Genomic DNA, 23,432 nt, shown 5'->3' on the forward strand with positions numbered 1-23,432 from the left:
ATACAGAAGGGAGCATTTTGAAATAAAAGCATAAAATGGCAAAGTTTAGAGCTGATAATCATCCTAAATTAAAACTGTAAAAAATGTTTGATGTTTAATTAGAAGATAAAACCAGACTGGGCTAGATGTTCTATCTTCCCTTTTTGTTTTTAAGACAACAGAATTCAATCCTAACTAAAATGAAGCGAAAGGCAAAACTTTTCTTGATTTCAGATCGCTTCCCTAGGCACTGCAAAACTTATCATATCTGATTGTATCTGAAATACATTTTGCCCCATTTCTAGGGGGAGTCCGGTCTAAATGGAATTCCAGGAAGAGATGGCACAGAGGTAAAAATTGTAATTTTTATCTATTCTATATTCATTTGCTTTGAAATACAAACGTTATTTAAACACACACAAACACGCACACACCCCAGTATATACGGTTTGTGCCAATTTTCCCGCAATTACTAAAAACAAGAAATGTAAGGCCCTTGTGGAAGATGCTGCCGCCATGTTTGCTTCCATGTCACTAAAGGCACATATAAAACCCATGCCATATGGATCAGTAGCTTCCGGCATTCTACATCATGCCTGCAACCAATACTAAATCAGGCAGCCATTATGGGCAGGTTTCCAAATCACACAAGTCACCTTCCCCTGTAAAGTTCAACATTGGCCTGTTCTAGGAATGACAGGGCAGAGGCTAGTAATGATAACCAGGAGATTTTTGCAATCTTCGATATTTTCATATCTGAAGCAGAAATCAAAATAATGGTCCCTTTGTAGTTTGTTCAGGAGTGATATTTTTAATGATGCATGCAGGGAAACAGCATTCCCTCTGAAATCTGCTTTGGAAAGCAACTCTTCATGAAAAAAACTAGTCCTGGGATTTTGATGCTAGTGAAGCCCAGGCAGAGACCACTGCTTTTTTTCAGAAGTTGTGTCAGGGGTCAGGAACTGGCTTAGGACTTGCAACCTATCAGTGCACCACTTGGCCAAACCAACCACTTGAATCACCCTAGTACCAGTGGCAGCAGTGGGGCAATTTGGCAAAAAAGAAAAAAGAAAAAGGACAAAAAACGCACACTGCTGCTGTGCCTGCACCAGCATCAACAAATGAGAGCATCCCTCAGAGGTACATGTGTCATTGCAGAGCCTCAAGTAGATGCTCCCACTGGCTGTGAAGAGGCGCTACCATGCAAAAGATTTGACAGCAGGAGTGGATCCTTTTCTTTCTATCTTCTGTTCCCATTTGCAACTTCCCTTCCTCCTGCCACAGATTCTCCCAATTCACTTACTGGAAATGTGGCAGGAACCACCACTTGTTGCTGCCATCACCCATCACCCACCACCAATATGCTAAGCCACCAATGTGACTTTGCCCCAGGTTCTTCACCAACCTTGTGCCAGCTCTGCTATTTTTCCTCCCAAGACAGAGAAGCCTTGGCTACTAAACCAAGGAAAACAGCCTTGATGGAGCCACTCAGGAGCCACTTCATTTCTGTTACTCACCCCAAGAATTCAGAATAAGTCCAAATTTTAAATGATGCCTTCTGCTGGTCCTATGTTTCTTTCCTAAATAATATCAGTACTAACTTAATAAATACTATTCTGCTTTTTTCCTTTAAGGGGAAGCCAGGATACAAAGGAGAAAAGGTATGGATTTTTTATTATTCACCTTGGTCCAACACATTGATGTACCATATGCATTGTAGCAGTTGGAATACATTTCAGCAAAAGAATATAACAAAAATGGGGGAGGAAGTGAAGAAGGAGGGAGAAAGACAGAACACTGAAGAGAACTTTTATAAATAAAAACGTGGAAAAATTATTTCTGAATTGTTACATTTTTTAAATCTAAGGGTGAAAGAGGTGAATGTGGAACACCGGGAATAAAAGGTGACAGAGTAAGTACTGTTAATAATCTTATGGTTAACTACTGGGGAAAAAATTGTAATGTTAAGATTTTACAAACTATCAGGAATGGCATGCAGTATTTCATCCTGCTGCTAGGCCCAATCCTGTCTGCAATTGCAGTATGATCATAATGTGAACATAATTAATAAGGGAAGCCTTGCTGAAGTGGAGATAACTATGCAGGAGTAATATATATGGAGGACAATTGTAAAAATTTGATTTTAAGTATCCTATTTTATATCACTTTCCTGTGTGTGGTTCAGTTACCATTTTTGTCTGATGTGCTTTCCTGGAAGTTGTTGACTATTATTAAACATTTAACATGTTATATGGGTTCAAGTATAATTTTCTCATTTATGTTTCAGGGCCCAGAAGGGCCAGGGGGTCCAAGAGGTATCCGAGGTCTTCAGGTAACAAAGAAATAATTGAAGTGCTTTGCTTTGAAACCATTCTAGCTCAGACCAAAATAAATTGTCCATCCAGTGTTACTCAAGTAGAGGTTGACTATCACACATGGTACATCACATTCACCTACATTTTAACACAGTGAGGAACATCTTACACATCATGGAGATAGAACATGGAAATTATGGAACATCTCACATCATGTTATTATGTTTTTCCCACATGTAGATAACTCCCATGTAGAAAAAATCATGAACTGCTATTGTGAAGGACAGTGCAAGTATATTTTGCCATAAATATCCGGAGCAGAAAGCCAGTGTAGGTTCTCAGTTCATCTATATACAGGCAGATTCAGAACCCACAAATTTCTTCATTCGTGGGTTCCAAACCCATGGGGAAGGGCCCACCTTGACCTTCCAAAGCAGTGCTCCAGTCACCTCCAGAGACTTTCTGAAGTCCACAGAGGCCACACGCATCCCCTCATGACCTCTATGGGCTTCAGGGTGAAACCTGCAGTGATTTAAAGTGAACTTCCAGTTTCAGCAAAAACTATTCACTTTAAATTGCTCCAGGTGGACCAATTGCTGTCGTGGATTACCTCTGCGGGCCTCAGAAAGCCACCTGGAGCATTTTCACCAAAAACCCAAAGTTCCCTTTAAAATGCTCCAGGCTTCATTTGGAAGCTGCAGAAGCTGCGGGCAGACGTGTGCAAACTCTGTGGGCTTCATAAAGCCTCCAGAGGCGACTGGAGCACTGCTCCAGTCGACCTTGAAGGCTTAAACAGCCCCTGAAATCTGCTGATTCAAACATCCACGGATTTCGGTATCCACTGAACCCCCATGGAATTTCGGTATTCCAGGAACGGAACCCACATGGATAAAGCAGGCCAACTATATTCCAAAATAAACATTCAAGTGATTGTGCACACATTTTTGTGAATCATTTCTATGTACGAAAAGCCCATGCATGAAAAAGGCCTTATCAACTGGAATTAGGGTGGGAGTTTGCGATGCATGTTTACTCAAAGTACAGGTGCTCAGTACCAGTTATGCCCGTGTTTGGAGCTGGTTTGGATGATCCCTAATCATCCTGACACCATATAGGATTAAGGATGTGTGCACTCATGGCGCAGATATCTCCTGGCCTCTTGTCTTGCACCCAAGTTTGCTTTTCGGGGAGGGGGAGTGTTTCATCTCAACTCCCTTCTATACCTACTCCTAATACAGCAGGTCCTGGCTTTACAATGGGCTCACAATGTAATGAAATCAGTTTATGATTGACTTGCTGTGGCAAAACAAGGTTCACTATATGATAGGTTACAAGTCATGCCAAATGGCTTGTTACCTTTTTTGATATCCATAAAGGGCTTTAAATCACCAGAACAAGTGTTCCGATGCGCAAGGCCCAATTACGATTGGGCCATCAGCCAGTAGCAGCATATTTAACATTGTGGCTTTGTAGTGTTTGAGGGAAGGAGCAAATGTAAGGTTTTGAAGGAGTGTTTCAGCTCTAATATCATTACTGTACGTTGAGGAAAGGATCGAGGGGGAAGAAATGGATGCCTTTTAAGTAGCTCCTACCAGTGTGTATAACATCATGGCTCTGCATGTTTGAGGGAAGGAGAGACAGAAGGCAAAGTCTTCAGTCCCTATAGGAGAGTTTTTAAAACATAACAATAGCCCCTAAGGAGCACAGTAGGCTTGTTAGGTCTCAACCCAGTAGCAGCATTGTGGCTGTATGTGTATTTTTGGAAGGGTTTAGCTGAAATGAAAGCCTGCAAGCTCTCAGCAGGTAGGAACTCACATAACCCTGACACCTAATGAGCACACTAGGCACCTTTTAAATAGCTTTTTAGAGAGGGAAATAGCTTAGTTATGTGGCAGAAGTTGGGGTCTTGGAAGGAATGACCAAAAGACAGTGTGTTTTTGGATTCTCATTACAGTATTTTCACACTGCAGTGGTATCTCTGGAACAGATTAGCATTGTAAAGTGAGAGGGTCCACTACTGCTTAGGCAGCTCAATCATGTGGGTTTTATAGCATAATAATCATGTGGCATAAGGTCCATTGTAAGAAGGCTGTCGCAAAAGGGGAGCTGGGCTGCTGCTGCAAATGTCCATGGCTCTGCACTAGTGGGGTCTCCATGTCCCCTGGCACCAGTAGTCAGTGCAATCAGTGAATCAGACCAGTAAGTCAGTGCAGGGGGTGGGAAGGAGGCCATGAAGGGGCAAAAGGGGAGAAATGGGGAGAAGTCTGAGGCAGAATGGAAGGTGAAGTGAGGGTTGGAAAGGGCTAGGATCAGTGGCAGCAGGGTTACCAATATCCTATCGCCCTTCCATGCTTCCCGGGTCCACTTGAACTTGTTCCAGTGCCAGAGGCTTGTCCCTGGGTATGGGAACAGGTGTTGCCACAGGTGTTACTCTGGAGCTGCCAGATGTTCTAGTGGTGCAGTTGTATCAGTTGGGGAGGGAAAGGATAGGATTGATCATCAGTAGTATTAGCAATGTGTATATTAGCAGAAAAATATGGAAGAGCAGCTTGGATGAACTATTGTCGTCCCGTCCCCCATGATATTTAGCAAACTGGTCAAGGAGAGGGGCTTGAACATGGCATGAGTTGTTATATTCATGACTGCATGTCAGAGACACAGAAAAGACAACTTACAGCTATAGGGCTGGTATGGTTCAGATAGTAATAGCCAAATGGTCAGTTAGAGTTCTACAGTGGGCTGAAACAATTTTCTCTGTCAGTTTCCAGCCTGCTAGGAATGGGTGCTGGCAGTGGCGTAGCACACGGGGGGGCAGGGGCGGTCCGCCCCGGGTACCACCCTTGGGGGGGTGTAACACCACAAATGCCCCAACATCACTAACATCGCAAAGGTTAGGAGCAATCCCATCATACCATATACTGTTGGATGTGGAATTTCCAGCGGAATGCAATGCAATAAACTGCATTGAAATATCTCCTTTCCATCAAAAGTTATGGCCAAAAAACCGGAAACAAAAAATGCATTAAACCCTATGGAAAATGAAACTGAGCCATATCGCACGTTTACTCACGAGTAGACGAACTTGCCATAGTACGTCAGAAAGGGCAGGCTGAGAGGAATCCAATGACACCAGAATGGTTCCTATCCAATGAAAGCAGCCCAAAAAAACACCCAAGAAAGAAGTCCCTCCCTCCAAGCAAATGAATGTATTGAGCCCTGTGGAAAGAGAGAGTAAGCCACACGGTCATGTTTACTCGCGAGTAAGCAAATGTGCCTTGGTTCCTGGTCAAGTCAGGCAAAGAAGAATGCAAGGCTAGCTGCATGATTCCCATCTAATGAAAGTGGAGTTCAACAAATGCTCCAGAAGGCAGCCCCCCTCAAAGAATATACCAGAGGTTTGAGCTGGTAAGGTGGGCACCAGGGAGGGCTGAAAATCTCACTGCTTTATTTGTGGGGGGGTGTTATTGTAGGCAGGCTACAGAGAAAATGCACTTGGTGAAACAGAGCTCGCTTCCTCTTATTTATCTGCTTTTCTTTAATTTAATTATTTGTAATTATTTTATTTTGCTTGATGGTGTCACTTCCAGCCATTACATCACTTCTGGTGGGTCCTGGACAGATTGTCATTCTAAAAAGTGGGTCCCAGTGTTAAAAGTTTGAGAACCACTGCCTTAACTCAAAACAGCCCAATGAGACAGCAGGGGGGGGTGACACCCTAATGACCAAAATTCTGGAAATCGTGGCTTTTAGGAATAATACCATTATGTTATATACCATTTGATGCAGAATTTCATCCATTCACTGCATTTATTTTTCTGGCCATTATTATTATTCATTCCATGTCATGACTATTACTATCTCTGTCTCATCTACCTCACAGGGTTGGTGTGAGGACAAAATAAGGGGAGGAACCATGTGCACCACCCTGAGCCGCTTAGTGGAAGGGCAGTATAAAAAGTGAATTAATTAATTAATATAATTAATTAATTAAACAATATAATTAATAATAATAATATTTAATTAAGTCATATGGGGTGACAAAAATTTATGGGCCCCGGGTGTCATGTGACCTAGCTATGCCTCTGGGTACTGGAAACTAAACAACACAAAGGACTAAGTTTCACTTCAATCAACTACCAGGAGATTTCGAAACAACAGGCCCACAAACACTTGTGGGTCATTACACAAAAGTGGGTAGTGTGGCCAGCACAATACCCATATACCTTTGACCTTATAACAAAAGCCAAAACCAAGGCAATAGGAATAATTGAGGATGGTACCCATGTAGTTTGAGATTTCTTAGTTTTTTTGATTTGCCCAGTTCTCCAAAGAGAAAAATAATAAGTCACTGCAGACACCAGCATATAAGTTGATCCCATAGATAAGTCAAGGGCAGGTTTTCAGCCAGCAATCATGGAATTTTCTATGACCCTCAGATAAGTCCGGGGTATCTGACTATAGTTTTGTCTGATTTTACTCGAGGCCAGATCCTGAAAAATAACCCACCACTAATTGTTACCTAAGAACTGTAGTCTCTAATTTATTAAAAACATAGTAAAAGATCATAAGATACATTTTTATTCTTTTTAAATTCTGGACTTCATCACCTTTTTGTAAGCACTATCAGAGTAAGTACACTGTAAACAACATACCAGTAAAGCAGTGGTTCCCAACCTGGTATTCATGTACTCCCAGGGACACTCAACAAGACCTTTAGGGGTACTTGAAAAAGAATGGAATAATGGTAGAAAAAGGCAGGTCATGTTCCAGAATGCCTTGCAAGGACCAGCAAGGCAGGAAGGGAGGTAGCTAGTTGGCTGTGAAAGCCCCACCAATAGCTAGTTTTTGGTCATCACTTCATGTATGAACCAGTGATTGAAAACCAGCACAGTAAAAAAGCTGAAATATGGAAAGTGGTCAATCACCCAGAATTTCTCAGCACACTTCTGGTGCAAAACAGTGCAAAGGCAGAGTCTTCTGTTCTTCAAACAGATAAAAAGAGAAAACACTGTGATAAATACATGAAGTCTGGGCTTTCATATAGAGGAGATGAGGGCTTGTATTATTAATTACAGACATTTTGCTAATATGAAGGGTGCGATTTATGGAAATGGGCTGCCAAAGGATATGCAAGTGAAAAAGGTTGGGAACCACTGCAGGAGAACCAGGAATCAAATCCACCTTTAAGGTGTCTGGTGTGTTAAGCCAGAAGCTCTATGTACAACATACAATCCATAACACATAACTGGGAGTGTGCAATTCAATTCACAGCAGAGAGATGCAGCTGCATATATTTGCAACCCTTTTTACTCAGAAGTAGACCCACTGCTTTCCATGGGTGTTATTCTTAAGTAAGGGTGCATTGAATTGTAGCCTGCTTCAGATGGAAAGGAGGATTCCCATCCTGGTGTTTCAAAAAACAGACCTGCTTTGCAAGCATTTGCAAAGCAGAACCAGGCTGCAGCAGAAGGAAGGAGAATAAAAGGTTAACAAATTGCTTCTAAGGAGCTGTGCCTGCCTGCTGCTTGAGAAACTTGGTGCCTGTGTCTGCTCCTTGAGAAAGGAATCTTTTCAGAGTTGAAAGGCTTTGCCCTCTGATTGACCTGGAGATAAGGGGAAGTGAGAATTAGAATTGATTACTTGGCAAAAATTTCACTCACTATAAGCGAGTATCTATGGTAAATTATGAAATTCCAGTACAGGCCAACTTGTAACAATTCTGTGACTATAAAAAAATGTAGGCATTTGTCAATACCTAAAACCAATGAAAACAGTCTGCCTTCATTATTAGAACCAAAACCTAACCCAGTAGGTCTCAAATTGAAGGTTGCAACCCACCAGTGAGTCTCAGAAAGGGCCTGCTACACTGACGGCACCTGTTCCTGAACAAACTCAAGCAGGCCAGACAGTGGCTGCCACTGTGCAACACACATTAGTGTGCTACCCAGCTGATGCAGCTGGCGCTGAAGTCGGCTGTGCAACCCCTTGTGCTGGATGGGCTGGGAGGCATCTGCTCCTGCCTTGTCAGCACGGTTCCGGAGTAGTAGCTGGACAGCCCGTGATCACCTGGTCTTCCCCCCAGGCAGGCAACAGGGAGGCACAGGAGTGAGAAGGTCATGAGGGGGGAGGAGAGGAGGTGGATACCTTTTTGGACTGGAAGTGAGTATGGTAATAAATGGTTTGAGAAGCACTGCAACCAATACCAGACTTTTATTTCTTGTGTAAAGTTTGGATTTCAATTGGATTTAAATGGTTGGATTTAAATGGTTGATGCCATCAGAATCTCACAAACCTGCCAAACGTGGAAGTGATTGAGAAGGTAAGCCTGCCCAGATCCAGTCCAATACCTCATTGTGCCCTACCCAATGAGGTAATTCTTCCCTTACTCCCACTAGTAGGAGCACCTTCCCAAATACTTCCTGCTTTCACAAGAAAAACATTTTCTTGCTCTTTCCATGGTCTTTATTCAAATCAACAACAATAACAATAAAAAAGCATAAACTCAATGGTTCTAAAACCGTTGGCTTTCATTTACAGCCATTCTCCAGGTAGTACAAATTCTTTATGAACCCATAGACCTGGAGAGACCAGAAACTATGATTCAGAAATGCAACCATTCTTCAGGAATATAGCCAAAAATGGTTATCAATTGCCCATGGAAGACACTGTTTATGCCATTTCTGCCCAACATTGCATATAAGCGATAGGGACCAAATGTGTACACCTGTAGGCCAGGCAAAAATGGGTGAATCACCATTTTTAATCCCTAAATAATTATCATTTAGGATCTGTGAACCCATTTGCCTCCACTTGTTTATCATTCTTTTGTAGCTAGTTGTTGCTGCATTGGAACACAGTAACCACACTGTTTAAGATTGTTTTTGGGATGTTTATTAAGAGGCCACATGATACTAACTAAACTGTTTCAAAAATAACTTGAAAACAAATTTTCATGTGTTAACAGGGTCCCCAAGGATTGCCTGGAGATCAAGGGCCTGAAGGAGTGCAGGGATCAAAGGCAAGAATCATAGCACTGATTTCTATTTCCATCTTAGAAAACGTTATAGCTGCGTTTCTGACCTTCCATGCTTTGCTTGTCCTTATACCAAGTTTAAAGTACGTTAAATTGGTCCTAGAAGAAAGCCAGTTTCACAGAAGTTGCTCAAGACTAGTGAAGATAATTGTTGAATTTAGAGTCCAGTCCTCCCCTCCTCCCCCCCCCCCGCAGCCACACTGAAAAGAAGCATACTGTATCCAGTAGGAAGAATGGCAGATCAGGAGACTATGGAGGGGGTCGGGGATTTAAATCCCCTTAACCATCTTTCCACTCTGCAATGGGTCTCAAACTGAGGGTGCAAAAAGGCAGGATAGGATCCAGCACATGCCACCGCTACTGGGTTCATCCCTCTTGCAGCCTCCCCGTCCCTGTTCCACCCTCCCCAGCCAGTTCACCTTTTTCAGCTCCAGTTCCGCCCTCCCCCACCCCTCCTGCTTCCCTTGACACCCTGCCTGCCTCAGTGGGCAACCAGTAATTCCTTGACATGCACTAAAAGGCTCTAGCCTTCCTGCCGCCACCCCCAGCGACTTCATGTGCAGTCAGAAGCTCTTTTATGATTGCTGTGAAACAGGTAGCGCTAGCAGAATGGTAGTTCCGCCAGTGCTACAAACTGATAGGATTGGGCTACTAGTTTAATCCTTAGGGCAATATAACTAGAAATTACGACCAGATTTTGGACTGCTAAAAACTTCATATAAATGGCACTTTGAAAATTGACACTGTCAAATGGCATCAGAATGATAAGTGTTCTATTATCTATCCGAGATTATTTAACAACTATAAGAAAAAATCATTTTCAATCTAAGCATCAAGCCTATATGTTCAAACTGGTATCTAAAAGTTCTGCCTCCGCTGTGAGCCTACTTTTCATTGTGAGAACTACTCATTTTGCTAGAAGAGAATCTAGATTTTTAAAAAAATGTTATGGATTAATTACTGGGCAATGATAATGAGGTCTTATGTTTGCCATTTAGCAGATATTAATTTCCCTATTCACACCATATATTGCTTTTTGGCCTAATAATAATGTTTTTTTGAACTATGCACTCTAGCCATGTTGCCCATACTGTAAATGGCCCTTTAAGAGTGTCTGCATAATCATCCAAATGAAAATCAAATGCATGAGAATCAACTTTTGGTTGTTTAACAACAAGATGTTGTATCAGACGAGAAAGGAGAAACTTCCATGACATTCCACATTGCAAAAATCCCCTACAAGGCACTTCAGCCCATTTACATCTTTGTATGGCTTTAAGCCGCAGGGAATCGTTGAGGTATAGCTCATAAATAACATCCTGTTGAGATTTTATATGACATTTGAATTTCTCCTTCTAAGTAGGAGAAAGTTATTTTACTCCAGGGCCATCTCTCCAAACAATGCCGCGTATATCAATATGTAGTACTTTTTAGAAAGAAGCGAATTCACACAACTGGCTTGCTACCATTTCACAGTGATTTTTGTTGCCATCCTATGGAACACAGTCTTTGGGAAGAATCTAGGGTGGATTTTGCTTCCAGGCTGCAGCACAGACAGCAGCTTCCTTCAAAAAAAAAAAATTAGGCATGTAGTTCATCTAGTTAAACATATAGGACCATTTCAGAAGACTAGTTTCCAAATCAATCTCGGAGTGGTGGATTGTTGCAAAAACCACTAAAATCTGGGCAAATGTGATTGGTGAACTATCATAAGGATGAGTTCTGATTTTACGTTTAATGCTTTAATCCCTGATTAAAATTATAGTTCCATATGATTCAGGATTTCGTTATGAAATTTAACATTTCCAGATGTCTTCATCAGTCCCACTCTCAAACATAAGTTCTCCAGGCTTGTAATACAAGCAGTCTTCTCCATCTTCCCCACAAAAATAGTTGTCTGCTTTGAAAAATTGGAAGATTGATTGGTATCCCTTAGCTTCTTTTGTTTCCTTTGTTCTTACATTTCTGGCTGCCTGATTAGTATTTATAGCCAGACATGACAGCATGGCATGTATGCATTGCATATTAATTATATAAGAGTGCCCTGACAAATGCCTTTCATGACATGACTAAAGCCCTATTTGGATATTATGAAACTGTGGAGAGTTTCCATGGTTACACAATAGCCAGGAGCGTGCCAGAAAGCTGCACCCCTGCCTGCCTGCCTGCCATCAGTGCATTCTATAGCTCTGCCACCCCCTTACAGTCTCTGTCTGCCCAGTGGCCCTAATCATCAGAAGCATCTCTCCCCACGTTCAGCATTTGTCTGCGGTGACAGATGCTCTAAGTTTGAGTGACGGGAGTGGAGCTCAGGGTCAGCCTTGCCATGAAGTGACTTGAAGTGGTCGTTTGAAATGGCACTCTTGGACACCCTTGAAGAAGCAGCGAACAGATGAGACCCCAGCCTGCCTGACTGCCGCCCTCTCTAGCCTACGGTTCCACTGGAGGCTCTGAGAATAGGTTGAAAGAGGAACACAGCAGTGGCTGCCCCCTTCTGCCTTCACTGCTGCTGGAGGTTGGCTGGTTGGCAACCTTCAGTCTCGAAAGACTATGGTATAAGCCTACAGCACCTGGTATTCTCAGGCGGTCTCCCATCCAGTACTAACCAAGCCTGACGCTGCTTAGCTTCCGAGATCAGACGAGATCGGGCTTGTGCAGGGTAACAGTTGCTGCTGGAGGGAGAAGAAAAAAACTGCCATGACTCCAAATCACTCCCCCCACCCCGCCGGACACCTGGTGTTTACAAACCACCAACTAGGCAAAGAGAAGCAATCTGGAATTCACTCTCCTCCCCTTGCTTTTCCTTTCCCTACCAGAGGTTCAGACACAGCCTCTGTCTTCTGTACTGCTTCTATTTGAAATGAACAGGCACAGAATGTGCTTCTCTCTCTCTGTTTCAGAGAGCCACCTGAACTGACACCCCGCATACAGGCCAATAAGCTGGCATGATCAATCTCAAGCACAACTAACAATTGAGCTTTATTTTTTTCCTCATAGCCCTAAATATCTGGGCCTTGATAAAGTATCCCCTTCACCCTCCACATGTCTGGGCCCTCGTCTTTATTGCCCTATGGCTTTTTTTAAAAGGTGACGCCTTTCATGATCAAAACTGAGCTATAAGAAGACTGAGGAGACTGAGCAGTCCCTAAATAATGAACACAGGAGGTCTCTTCTCATGGGGGGGGGGAATCTGCGATGGCGATAAGGGTGAGAAACGCTTTTAAGGGGATGCCACCTACAGATCAAAACTCTGACCACTGTTAATTGGAGGAAAACTTCATAGATTTCAGAAAGGCATTTTTGAAAGAAACTTACAAAAATTGTCATACGGTTTTCTCCCCCCCCCCCCCGGGAATGGCTCTGAAGGGAGCGCCACTTGCCAGGCCCGCTGAGCCTCCCCGCCGGACTGAGCGCTCCGCCCCCCTCCAGCCACTTCTGGGCGAGCGCTCGGGGCCGGGCGCTCCAAGAGCCGCGGCTGAGACCCAGCAGCCCCGCGATCAGTCCTCCCAGGGCAAGGCAGTGGCGGTGCGAGGGCGTCGCTGCCAGGGCGCTCCTGCGGGGAGACTGGGAGTTTCCCGGGCTGTGCTGCGCTGTGCCGAGCCGCGAGCCGAGCTCTGAGTGGAGACTGCGAGCCCGGACGCGTCACTGGAAACGTCACGCGGGGGCTTCCCTCGGGCGCCTGGCTGCGCGAGGGTGTCGCTTCTGCATGCCCGGGGGACGCCCGCCGCGGCCGGCCAAGCCGAGTGCCTCTCCCAGGGAGAGCGGGCGGAAGAGCCCCCGCCGGCTGCATGGCGCTGCTGCCTATGTTTTTTCCTGGCAAGAGTGCCTCTGTGCATGTCAAGAGTGCAAGGGCTGGGTGCTGCCCAGGTGCCTCTGCGCATGGCAAGAGTGCAAAGGCTGGGTGCTTCTTCCTCACACACTTCTTTTGTGTGTGTGAGGACAAGATTTTGTCCACAGATGACAAGCTGCACCTGCTGAAATTCTCTCTTCTATACACTTGTTAAAGGTCCAGCATCCCTAAAGTTGAAAGTTTGAGCACCCCTGGCCTAGAACTTGGAGGGGAGTATTTGCCTTGGCTCCCAAAAGTGTTCCCAGATATACCCCTTTATGCTATTTAAGTGAAGGGCTGCCATTCACTACTATGGGAATAAGTAAAGCAATCCGCTTCCGAACACTTTTGCGGTACTTGCAAGTCTCCCACTGCAACAGCCTCTGGAACACTTTTAATAAAGTAAGTGGTGCCTCGCATAATGAAATTAATTCGTTCCGCGAGTCCTTTCCTTATGCGAGTTTTTTCGTTTTGCGAAGCGCGTTTTCCCATAGGAATGCATTGAAATTTAATTAATGCGTTCCTATGGGCAAGAAAAGTCAGAACAAAGTCAAATTTGGTTTACAAAGTGTTTATTAAGTGCTCTTTAAAGGCATACATACTGTAGAGGATTTCAAAAACAGGGAGGAGGTGCTGAGTGGGGAGCTTGAAGGCTGTAATCCTGTGCACACTTTCCTGGGAGTAAGCACAATGGGACTTACTTCTGAGGAGACACGCACAGGATTGTGCTCTAAGCTGGGGAGGACAGAGCAGCTGCACTCAATTGCTTGCTTTTGCTGTAATCATGGGGGGAAACGTGAAGGAAATGGGGCAGTGAGAGGGTGAATGAGCCATGGGGGGGATGCTGAGTGGATCATAAACTGACATGAAGATCCGCCCCTTACTAGTGTGAACGGGATCATAAACTGGCATGAAGATCCCCCGCTCCCTAGGGTGAATGTGAGCATAAACCGACATGAAGATCCCCTGCTCCCTAGGGTGGACGGGATCATAAACTGACATGAAGATCCGCCCCTTACTAGTGTGAATGTGAGCATAAACTGACATGAAGATCCATCCCTTACTAGTGTGAATGTGAGCATAAACTGACATGAAGCTCCGCCCCTTACTAGTGTGAACGGGATCATAAACTGGCATGAAGATCCCCCGCTCCCTAGGGTGAATGGGATCATAAACTGGCATGAAGATCCCCCGCTCCCTAGGGTGGACAGGATCATAAACTGACATGAAGATCCTCCCCTTACTAGGGTGAATGTGAGCATAAACTGGCATGAAAATCCCCCCCTTAAAACAAACCAAAACAAACAAACAAAAAATTGGTCTTGCGAAGCACGGGTCATAAAAATTCGTTGTGCGAGGTACCAAACTTCGCGAACCGCTTTCGTTATGCGAGTTTTTTGCTGCGCGGGGCATTCGTTATGCGAGGTACCACTGTATTGTTATTTATGTTGCAATTTATGTTGCAGATATGTCACTATAAGACAAAAGGAGCAAATCTTTTTCCTGTCAAATCCTGCCAAAAAGTTAAAAGCAGTTATTCTCTTTCACCTTTCTTTAAAGGGTGAAAGGGGCCTCCCTGGCCCTGTTGGATTGACTGGAGAAACTGGAGTGGGCTTGCCTGGCCCAAAGGTAAGAAATGCCAATCATATCATTAGTTGTGCAGTAGAACAGAAAAGTGCAGCTGATGAAATAATATATGTCCGGATAAAAACTTAACAAGAATAAATGTTGTCTTTGTTGTAATACCTGAAAGGTATTCTGGATACAGTTCAAATACAATCCTACTGTTATAAAGAACATTTCACAGTGTATAACTCTCAGTAATTTAAAGGTACTGAAATTTGGCTTCATAAAGTTGTTAGTCTTGGAATAGAATTTGCTTCAGTCCTCAAGAGCAGTACTGTATATAAAACCAAAGATTGCAGCTTCCTTAAAGTGTCTATATTTTGTTCAAATCTAAACATATATCTTTTTTCTGAAGGGTGACATTGGTTTACCAGGAAGACAAGGTCCTGTTGGTCCACCAGGAATTGGAGAACCAGGTTTACCAGTATGTATTGCATATGGGAAAATCACATCAAGGGGATTCTCTCAGAATGGAATAATATCAGTACCCTTGTGAAAACATCTAATTATCCCCAATTTTTTTCTTTTTGACAAAAGATTAAGGGTCCAATCCTATCCAGTTTTCAAGGGCTTGTGCAGATGTGCCAATGGGGCATGCACTGCATCTTGTGGTGGGGCCTCCTTAAAGTATGGGAACATTTATTCCCTTAACTTGGGGCTGCATTGTGGCTGCACCAGGGTTGGAAAATTGGATAGGATTGGGTCCTAAGTTGATATAAGTTGATGTAAGGCCCTAAATTGATATAAGAGAGAGGGTGAAAAAGAGTAGTGTTTTGATTATGGAATGCCCTGAGAACTTTGTTTCTTAGTTGTTTTCAGTCTATTTTTTTCCTTCTGTTCCTCTTATGCTTAGCATTTGTATTGCACTTTTTTAGTGTGCAAATTGTTTCACATGTACTATCTTGATATGGTCCTTTACAACAGCCATGTAAATTAACCCATTTTTGCCGGGTCCACAGGTGTGCACATTTGGTCCTGTTGCGTATATGCAATGTTAGGTAGAAATGCCTTAAGCCTTATTATCCCTGTATTGCAAGCTAGAGAGCTGAAAATAAGAGGGTTTGTCACCTCTTCAGTCCATAACACAGTTTAAATTCAAACTGAGGTAGTCCTGATTTGTGACTCACAGCGCAGTCCTAATCTGCGCCAGTACAGCCAGGCCGCATGGCCTGCACTGTATCCAACACAGGTTAGGAGCAGGCTGGAGATCACCTCGGGGTAAGGGGATATTTTCCCCTTACCCTACGTAATGCCCCAGCCTGCCTCCTGCCCAGAACCACTCCTCCCTGCCTCCAAAATACCCTCCCACCACCCTCTCCCACTTCTTCCACCCGGTGCAAACTTACCTGTGCCAGCCAGCAAAGGGACTGGATCCAGCCCTGGAAGGCTGGTGTACATCTCTGTGCCAGTGCTTCCAGCTCTTGAGTTGGTGCAAACATGCCTTATGGCAAATTTGCGACGCTTGGAGCCAGTGCAGGGAGGCCTGCACCAGCATAATGTGCCATTAGGATTGGGCTGTCAATTTCTTCACTACTCCAATTTTTTACCTGCTTCTCTTTCTGATTGTTTCCTTACTATTTCTTGTGGCCGGTCTGCTCTTTCTTTTCTTTCTAAAATGGAAGAACTTCTTGTTTATGCATGTTCTTCTTTTCCTTCAACCTTTTTTGTCATTAGATTTCACTTTGCTGTATTATCCTTCTCAAGTACATAATCTTGGAGTTATTATGGATTCTTTTCTGTCTTTTTATTATTTTATTCAGGCATCTGCTAAGTCTTGTTGTCTTCAGCTTGTTGGGGCTGAACTAGATGTTCCAAACTGAGGCATTTTTTATGTTAAAAAAAACACAAGAAAACAACAAAAACAACAAAAACTCCATGCATATATAGATGGGCAGGTCAGAAACAGCACACTGGGAAGAGGAGGTTCACTTTTCCTCCATGTTCCATTTGGAAGCCAAAAATTGCACCCTGGAAGTGGTGATTTGCAACTGAAATGGCTCTTTGTGGAACTTACCACTTTGGTGTTAAATTATCACTTATGGGGACATTTTTTTAACAACATGAGGGGAAAGAATATACCTTCCCACCCCAGTGCAACTGGTCCCTGCTTTTGCCTCTCCCTTGTGGGTAATTCAGGTTTCCATGCATGTCTAGTTTTCATGCATGTCCAGTTTGGCCTTAATCTAAACTGTGGCTTTTTCTTCCATAGCACTTATTCTTCTGTCTATGAAAATTACAGTCAATGTCTTTACTCTGTCACATCTTGATTATTGCAATGTCCTTCTTTCAATTTTTCCACCTTCAGTCTCCGAATTCTTTGCGGCTGCACTAGTTTGTTCTGTTACTTGTTTCTGCTGATTAGCGAATGGCCTTGCTAGTTCTTGACATATATTGGCTGTTGTAAGAATTTTTCGGACATTTCCCATCTAAAGGGTGAAGAATTACGTAGTATATATCAACAACATTTCCTGTGTTTCCAACATATACTATATAAATACATCGCATGTGTGTGGGAGAAAAAACCCTAAATGTGGTAGCCTTATCTCATAAAGAAGGTGTTCCAGCTCTTTGTTCATTTTGGTTGCCCTCTTTTGCACCTTTTCCAGCTCTACCTCATGGTGTGGTGACCAGAACTGCACATAGTATTCCAAATATGGCCACACAATAGATATCTATATCAGTATTTGAATGGAGTACAGTAGTTGGCTTAGGGCCCAATCCTATCCAATTTTCCAGGGCTGGTACAGTGATGCCAATGGGGCATGTGCTGCATCTTGCAGTTGGGGAACAGTCACAGAGCCCTCCTCAAGGTATGGGGACATTTGTTCCTTTACTTTGGGGCTGCATTGTGGCTGCACCAGTGCTGGAAAATTGGATAGAATTGGGCCCTTAGAGCCCAATCCTGGGCTCAGTCTGCTGGCTCACCACCGGTGCCCAGCTGGTGCCAGGCAGGCACCCAAGATCTTCTGCTCGGCGGTCATGCGAACTGCCAAGAAATGGAGAGGTAAGCAGGGGGCGTGGGGGGAAGCGTGCCGGGAAGCCAGGGAGAGGTGTGCTGGAGGGCGTGAGCAGGAAGGGAGAGAGTCAGAATCGGTGGAGCTCTACCAGATCCGAAGCCTCCACATAGGGCTCACGGCACAACACGGAGGGACTTGATTCACTGCCGACCTTTTTGTTGGTGGTGAATTGAGTAGCACCATTGCGGGGCTATTCTCTTTACCCGGGGGAAGGGGACAAATGTTCCCTTCTCCCGAGGAGCTGTTGGCGACTGCCCGGAGTGCGCAGTATGTGGCAACAGCCAGTTTCAGCGCCGCTGCAGCCCCACGCCCTGGGCAGTTCAGGATTGGGCTGTCAAGCAGTAGTTTTCTAATGTCATTCCAGGGATTCCTTGAATGTAGAGTTACACAAATATTGGCTTGGCTTACTAGCCAAATCTTTGCTAATAATCCTATCCCCAAATCCTCTAGAAAGAGAAAGAGAGAGGCAGGAATTTCTCTCATTTATAATGCGGTATGTATGAAGAAAGGAATCATACCTCCCTGCAAGTGAGAAAAATCTCCACCTTATTCTCACGCCTTCCAGTATATGCAGAGAGATTAAAAGAGAGGTTGAATCTTCTTCAAGTTCCTTGAAGATAAAATGTTCAAAAATTAATGGATATCTGTACCTATTTTAAAATCTCCTGCAGGAATCTTAAGCGCTTGCTTAACTTTAAGCCTGTGAGTGATCTCATAAGACTCTATTATTAAAGTTGAGCTTATGCTCAACTGCTTTGTTGGATTATTACAGGATGAGCTTTGTAGGCTCACATTTCTATGCCTTTGATTTAGTAGCGCTGGAGGGGGGGGAACCTGCTGGAACAATCCTGTATAACTTGTTATAGCTGCAGTGCATAGTTGTCTGCTACTTGATGTATCGTGAATATAGTATTACTCTAACAGTTTGGGCAAGTTGCAACTAAACTCCAAACTGCAAAAGATCACACTTTGATTGATTTGCTATCGATTGCTACAGTTTTCGGAGTTGCTTTTTAATTTTACAGGGATCTCAAGGACCACAAGGTATTCAAGGAGAACGAGGATCTCCAGGGGAAGGGCATCCAGGACCAAAGGTACAAAGAGTTAAAAATAAAAATAAGGAATACTGTGGTACTTAATTCAATAGACTTTTAGCAACAAATGTTATTTTCAGATCTGAGGATTTAAACATATGAAGAAATACTTTCTTTTGGTCTATTTATTTAATTGACATCCCACCTTCTGTCATTATGGAACTCAACAGTATTAGTGGGGATACTCGACAGCAGGGTTCATTAGTGGCAGAGAGGCGCGCCCTTCTCTCTTGTTTGTGGGCTCTCCAGAGGCAGCTGGCATGCCTCTATCTAGAACAGGATACTGGACTAAATTGATCTTGACCTGATCCAGAGGGTTTTTCTTACGTTCTATTGGTACAGCGAGAATGTTGATCATAAATGTCCTTATAATAGGGTCATATTTCTATTTTCATTTCTGTTCAGCTATAGGAAAGCTAATAAAATATGAGCTAATGTTAGTAAAATGATAGTAAGAATATTGGCAGGGAGAAATCTCATTGGACATCATGTTCTAGTACAGAATAATTCTTATTTAATAGCATGCATCACTTGGAAATTATGTTTGTGATGTGTACTTAGTCATCAGTACATGACTAGAGTTTGATCCATAACTTTAAAAAGTACCGAAAAATGCAGTGGTGCAAAACTTTCAATGCATAGAATTGAGACTATTTCAATGCCAAAAGCAAAGAATGCAAAATAGAAAAACGTGTGCATTCAGGAGCCCGCATAAGTTCAGCTTTACCACAGTAATGATTTTGTTGACCTGAGAGTCACTATGCTCACTTGGGGCTATCCTTATATATATTTGATGAAATGTGAAAGTACTCATTAGCAAGTACATGACCCAAATGATAAATTGCCATGGTTTTCCCTCATCTTAAGGCATTTTCCATGCAGATGAGCTTAAATTTGCTGATGCTGATGTGCCGTTTTTTCACTAAAATTTTTATAGATTTGGAAATGAGTGCTAGAGAAAACAGAATTATATTTCCAGGGCACAGTTTTTCCCCATGTGTTCACATGGAGAGATCTGTCCACAGGGCTTAACAGAGTATCGTTTTCCCTTTCCTGCCTTGGCATGGACTAGTGAGTACACAATGCACCAGGGCTGTTAAGGGAAAGGGGGAGGCTATGCACATCTCCCATACCCCTCCGCTCAGACAAGGAATATGAGCTCTGAGTTTGTCTTCCTTGCCTAAAGTCAGGGGAAGGCTGGATAGAGATATGGGAAGTGCACACAGGTCACCCACTCTTCATAATGGTTTGATGCGGTGTCTGGTTCATGTGCTGAGGAGGAAAGGGTGCTTATGTACACAAAGAAGGTGGAAGGTGGAGCTCTGGTATGCCATATGGGAACTCCTCTGCACACAGTTGCTATACCTGCACAGGGAAGGGTCATGACTCTAATATTTTCCACAATATACATGGACGAACAAACTGAAATCAAATTCTGATAAGATAGAGGTTCTCCTGGTCCGGAACTCAGTCAACTCAGTCAACTCAGGTATTGGACTATTGTCCTGCTCTGAATGGGATTGTACTCCCTCTGAAGGAGCAGGTCCACAGCTTGGAGTGCTCCTGAATCTGCAGCTGCTCCTGGGTTCCCAGGTGGCCACTGTGGCTAGGGGAGCTTTTGCTCAGCTTTGGCTGATTTGCCAGCTGTGATCATACCTGGGTTGCTCGGACTGGGCTATAGTGACCCATGCTCTAGTGAAATTGAGGTTAGATTACTGCAACATGCTTAACAAGGGGCTGCCTCTGAAGATGGTCTGGAAACTACAATTAGGGCATAATCCTAACCAGGTCTACTCAGAAGTAAGTCCTATTTTATTCAATGGGGCTTACGCTCAGGAAAGTGTGGTTAGGATTGCAGCCTTAGTGTAGAACATGGCCACCCATTGTCTTGTCAGTCTTGTCAGTTTAACTCATTCAGGCTGCTGCTTCAGTGACTATACTAGCTGTCAGTTCATTTCCAAGCTCAATTCAAAGTGCTAGTTTTAACTTTTAAAGCCCTCTATAGCTTGGGTCCAGGACATCTGAGTAGCCACCTCTTTCCATACAATCCAACTTATCCTCTCAGGTCATCAGAAGGGGCCACCCCCTGCAGAGGTGAGGAAGATGGCGGCAAGAAATAGGCTTTCTCTGTGGTGGTGCCCCCCCCCGTGGAATTCCCTCCCCCTGGAATTGAGATCAGCTCCCTCTCTTGAGTCCTTTTGGTGGCATCTTAAGACCTTTTTATTCCGGAAACTTTTGTGTGCTGACACTGGGGGACAGGGCCTAGCACTGTTTTTAACGAATGTATTTTAATTGTGATCCAAGTTTACTGTGTTTTATTGTTTTAATTGTTTTTATCTTATATATCAATGTTTTATATATCAATTGTTTTATTTGTAAAGCACCTTGAGTGCCCTTAGCGGGGTAGAAAGGTGGGATATAAATAAAATAAATACAAATAAATACTTTTATAGCATCTTATTTATATAAAGGTAAAAATAGTTAAATTCTTCTAGAAATCCAATCATTCCTTGGATTAAATGAAGTAATTGCTTCCCCATGAACACACAGCAACACTTGCTGTCAGCTTAGGGAAGTCTAAGAATGCATTAACAAACGGAGCCTACAAAGAAGATTTAAACAGGCAGAATGAAAGTAATTAACCAATCTGGAGTTTAGCCAGGACTCCAGTGTGACTAGAACTCAATCTTGTTCCTCCAGAAAACAGAGGATGAAGCAAAGCTCAACACATTTTGTATAATTTTGCTTATACCTTTGTACACTTAAGTATGTCCAGAATGTTTTCTTATCTACACAAATTATAATACAGGTGGAACCTACTATCAGTGTGGGTTCTGTTCTGCCCCCGACCCCACTCCAGTGGATTTGGAAACCACTGATAAAGGGGTGCCTGTATAAATAGCGGTCCCTGTGCCCTCCCCGCACACTACATTACCTTTATTGTAAAAGCATTTGCAGCATGTTTCTTGTTTAACAGCATGTGAATAATATCTATATCTGTATTCATTAAGGAGGTAATATATAGTATATGACATAGACTGCAATTTTTCCATTGACATGGGGAGTTCAGACCTGAACCCAGCAGAACTGAACTTAAATGGAAGGGGCAAAAGTTTGTCATCTATTTGTGATTCCTTGCACATCAAACAGTGATCTCAAAAAATCCTTTTTGATATACAAGAGGAAATAACTTGAAACATACTTTGCATTCTTAGTATTTTGAATTTCATGATTACACTACTGGCAGTCAGTTCATTTGAACTAAACAGAATTTGGGATCAAACTATGAATCACTTTTGTTAACTACCATGTGACTTTGTTTTTCCATGTAGGGAGATCGTGGCTTTGATGGTCCAAAGGGACCCCGGGGGCAACCAGGCATTGGCATAAAGGGTGAAAAGGTGAACAATAAATACATCAGGGGATTTACAAAGTCGACAGAAACTTGAATGCCCTGTGACTGATACTAGTTACAAAGGATGTAATGGAGCAAAATAAAGTTTGCTTTTTTCAATAGACACTGAACAATACTGTAGTTTATGGATAGATTTATGTCCAATAAATTATCTGAAGCCCATTTTAACATCACTTTGTAGTAAAACGTGAGCTGAAATTAAAAGTGTTTGATTCTGTGGGAAAGTTAAGTTCTGGAATGAAAAAAAAAAACACCAAACTGTACATGTTCCTTAGAGCAGCTGAGACAGCATGTATAAAGGTATCTAAATGGATCCTTAGAAAATATAGAATAAACTTGTCAGGTCATCTATAATGAGGCTGTGTTGTTGGCTTCAGTAAAGCTGTATCAAATTGTACCAATGAAGTTGAACAGTTGAAAGCAGTCTTCATATATCTGCATGCAGCAATAAGCAATCTTGCTGTCTTTATCAGGGTGAAATTGGCCCACCCGGTCTACCTGGGCCTCTTGGATTGCCTGGCATTGGAATTCAAGGAGAAAAGGTAAGTTCTACATAAGAACATAAGAACAGCCCCACTGGATCAGGCCATAGGCCCATCTAGTCCAGCTTCCCGTATCTCACAGCGGCCCACCAAATGCCCCAGGGAGCACACCAGATAATAAGAGACCTCATCCTGGTGCCCTCCCTTGCATCTGGCCTTCTGACATAGCCTATTTCTAAAATCAGGAGGTTGCACATACACATCATGGCTTGTAACCCATAATGAATTTTTCCTCCAGAAACTTGTCCAATTCCCTTTTAAAGGCATCCAGGCCAGACGCCATCACCACATCTTGCAGCAAGGAGTTCCACAGACCGACCACACACTGAGTAAAGAAATATTTTCTTTTATCTGTCCTAACCCTCCCAACACTGAATTTTAGTGAGTATCTCCTGGTTCTGGTGTTATGTGAGAGTGTAAAGAGCATCTCTCTATCCACTCTGTCCATCCTCTGCATAATTTTGTATGTCTCAATCATGTCCCGCCTCAGGCGTCTCTTTTCTAGGCTGAAGAGGCCCAAACGCCGTAGCCTTTCCTCATAAGGAAGGTGCCCCAGCCCAGTAATCAACTCAGTCGCTCTCT

At 43.3% G+C, this 23,432-nt stretch overlaps 1 protein-coding gene and 1 pseudogene across 1 annotated transcript in view; one reads left to right on the top strand and one right to left on the bottom strand.

Moving 5' to 3' along the window:
• Positions 1–23,432, top strand: part of LOC136645400 (collagen alpha-1(XXVIII) chain-like) — a 63,156-nt gene that overhangs the window by 10,751 nt on the left and 28,973 nt on the right. The window contains exons 6-15 of the mRNA XM_066621632.1: positions 285–329; positions 1,614–1,640; positions 1,847–1,891; positions 2,267–2,311; positions 9,259–9,312; positions 14,717–14,785; positions 15,138–15,206; positions 18,825–18,893; positions 22,226–22,294; positions 22,782–22,850. Coding sequence (XP_066477729.1) covers positions 285–329; positions 1,614–1,640; positions 1,847–1,891; positions 2,267–2,311; positions 9,259–9,312; positions 14,717–14,785; positions 15,138–15,206; positions 18,825–18,893; positions 22,226–22,294; positions 22,782–22,850 — 561 coding nt within the window. The remainder of the gene's footprint in view (positions 1–284; positions 330–1,613; positions 1,641–1,846; positions 1,892–2,266; positions 2,312–9,258; positions 9,313–14,716; positions 14,786–15,137; positions 15,207–18,824; positions 18,894–22,225; positions 22,295–22,781; positions 22,851–23,432) is intronic.
• Positions 11,886–12,004, bottom strand: LOC136637926 (5S ribosomal RNA; annotated as a pseudogene).

Source organism: Tiliqua scincoides, chromosome 1 (assembly GCF_035046505.1).
Source record: "Tiliqua scincoides isolate rTilSci1 chromosome 1, rTilSci1.hap2, whole genome shotgun sequence".
NCBI classification, from domain to species: Eukaryota; Metazoa; Chordata; class Lepidosauria; order Squamata; family Scincidae; genus Tiliqua; species Tiliqua scincoides.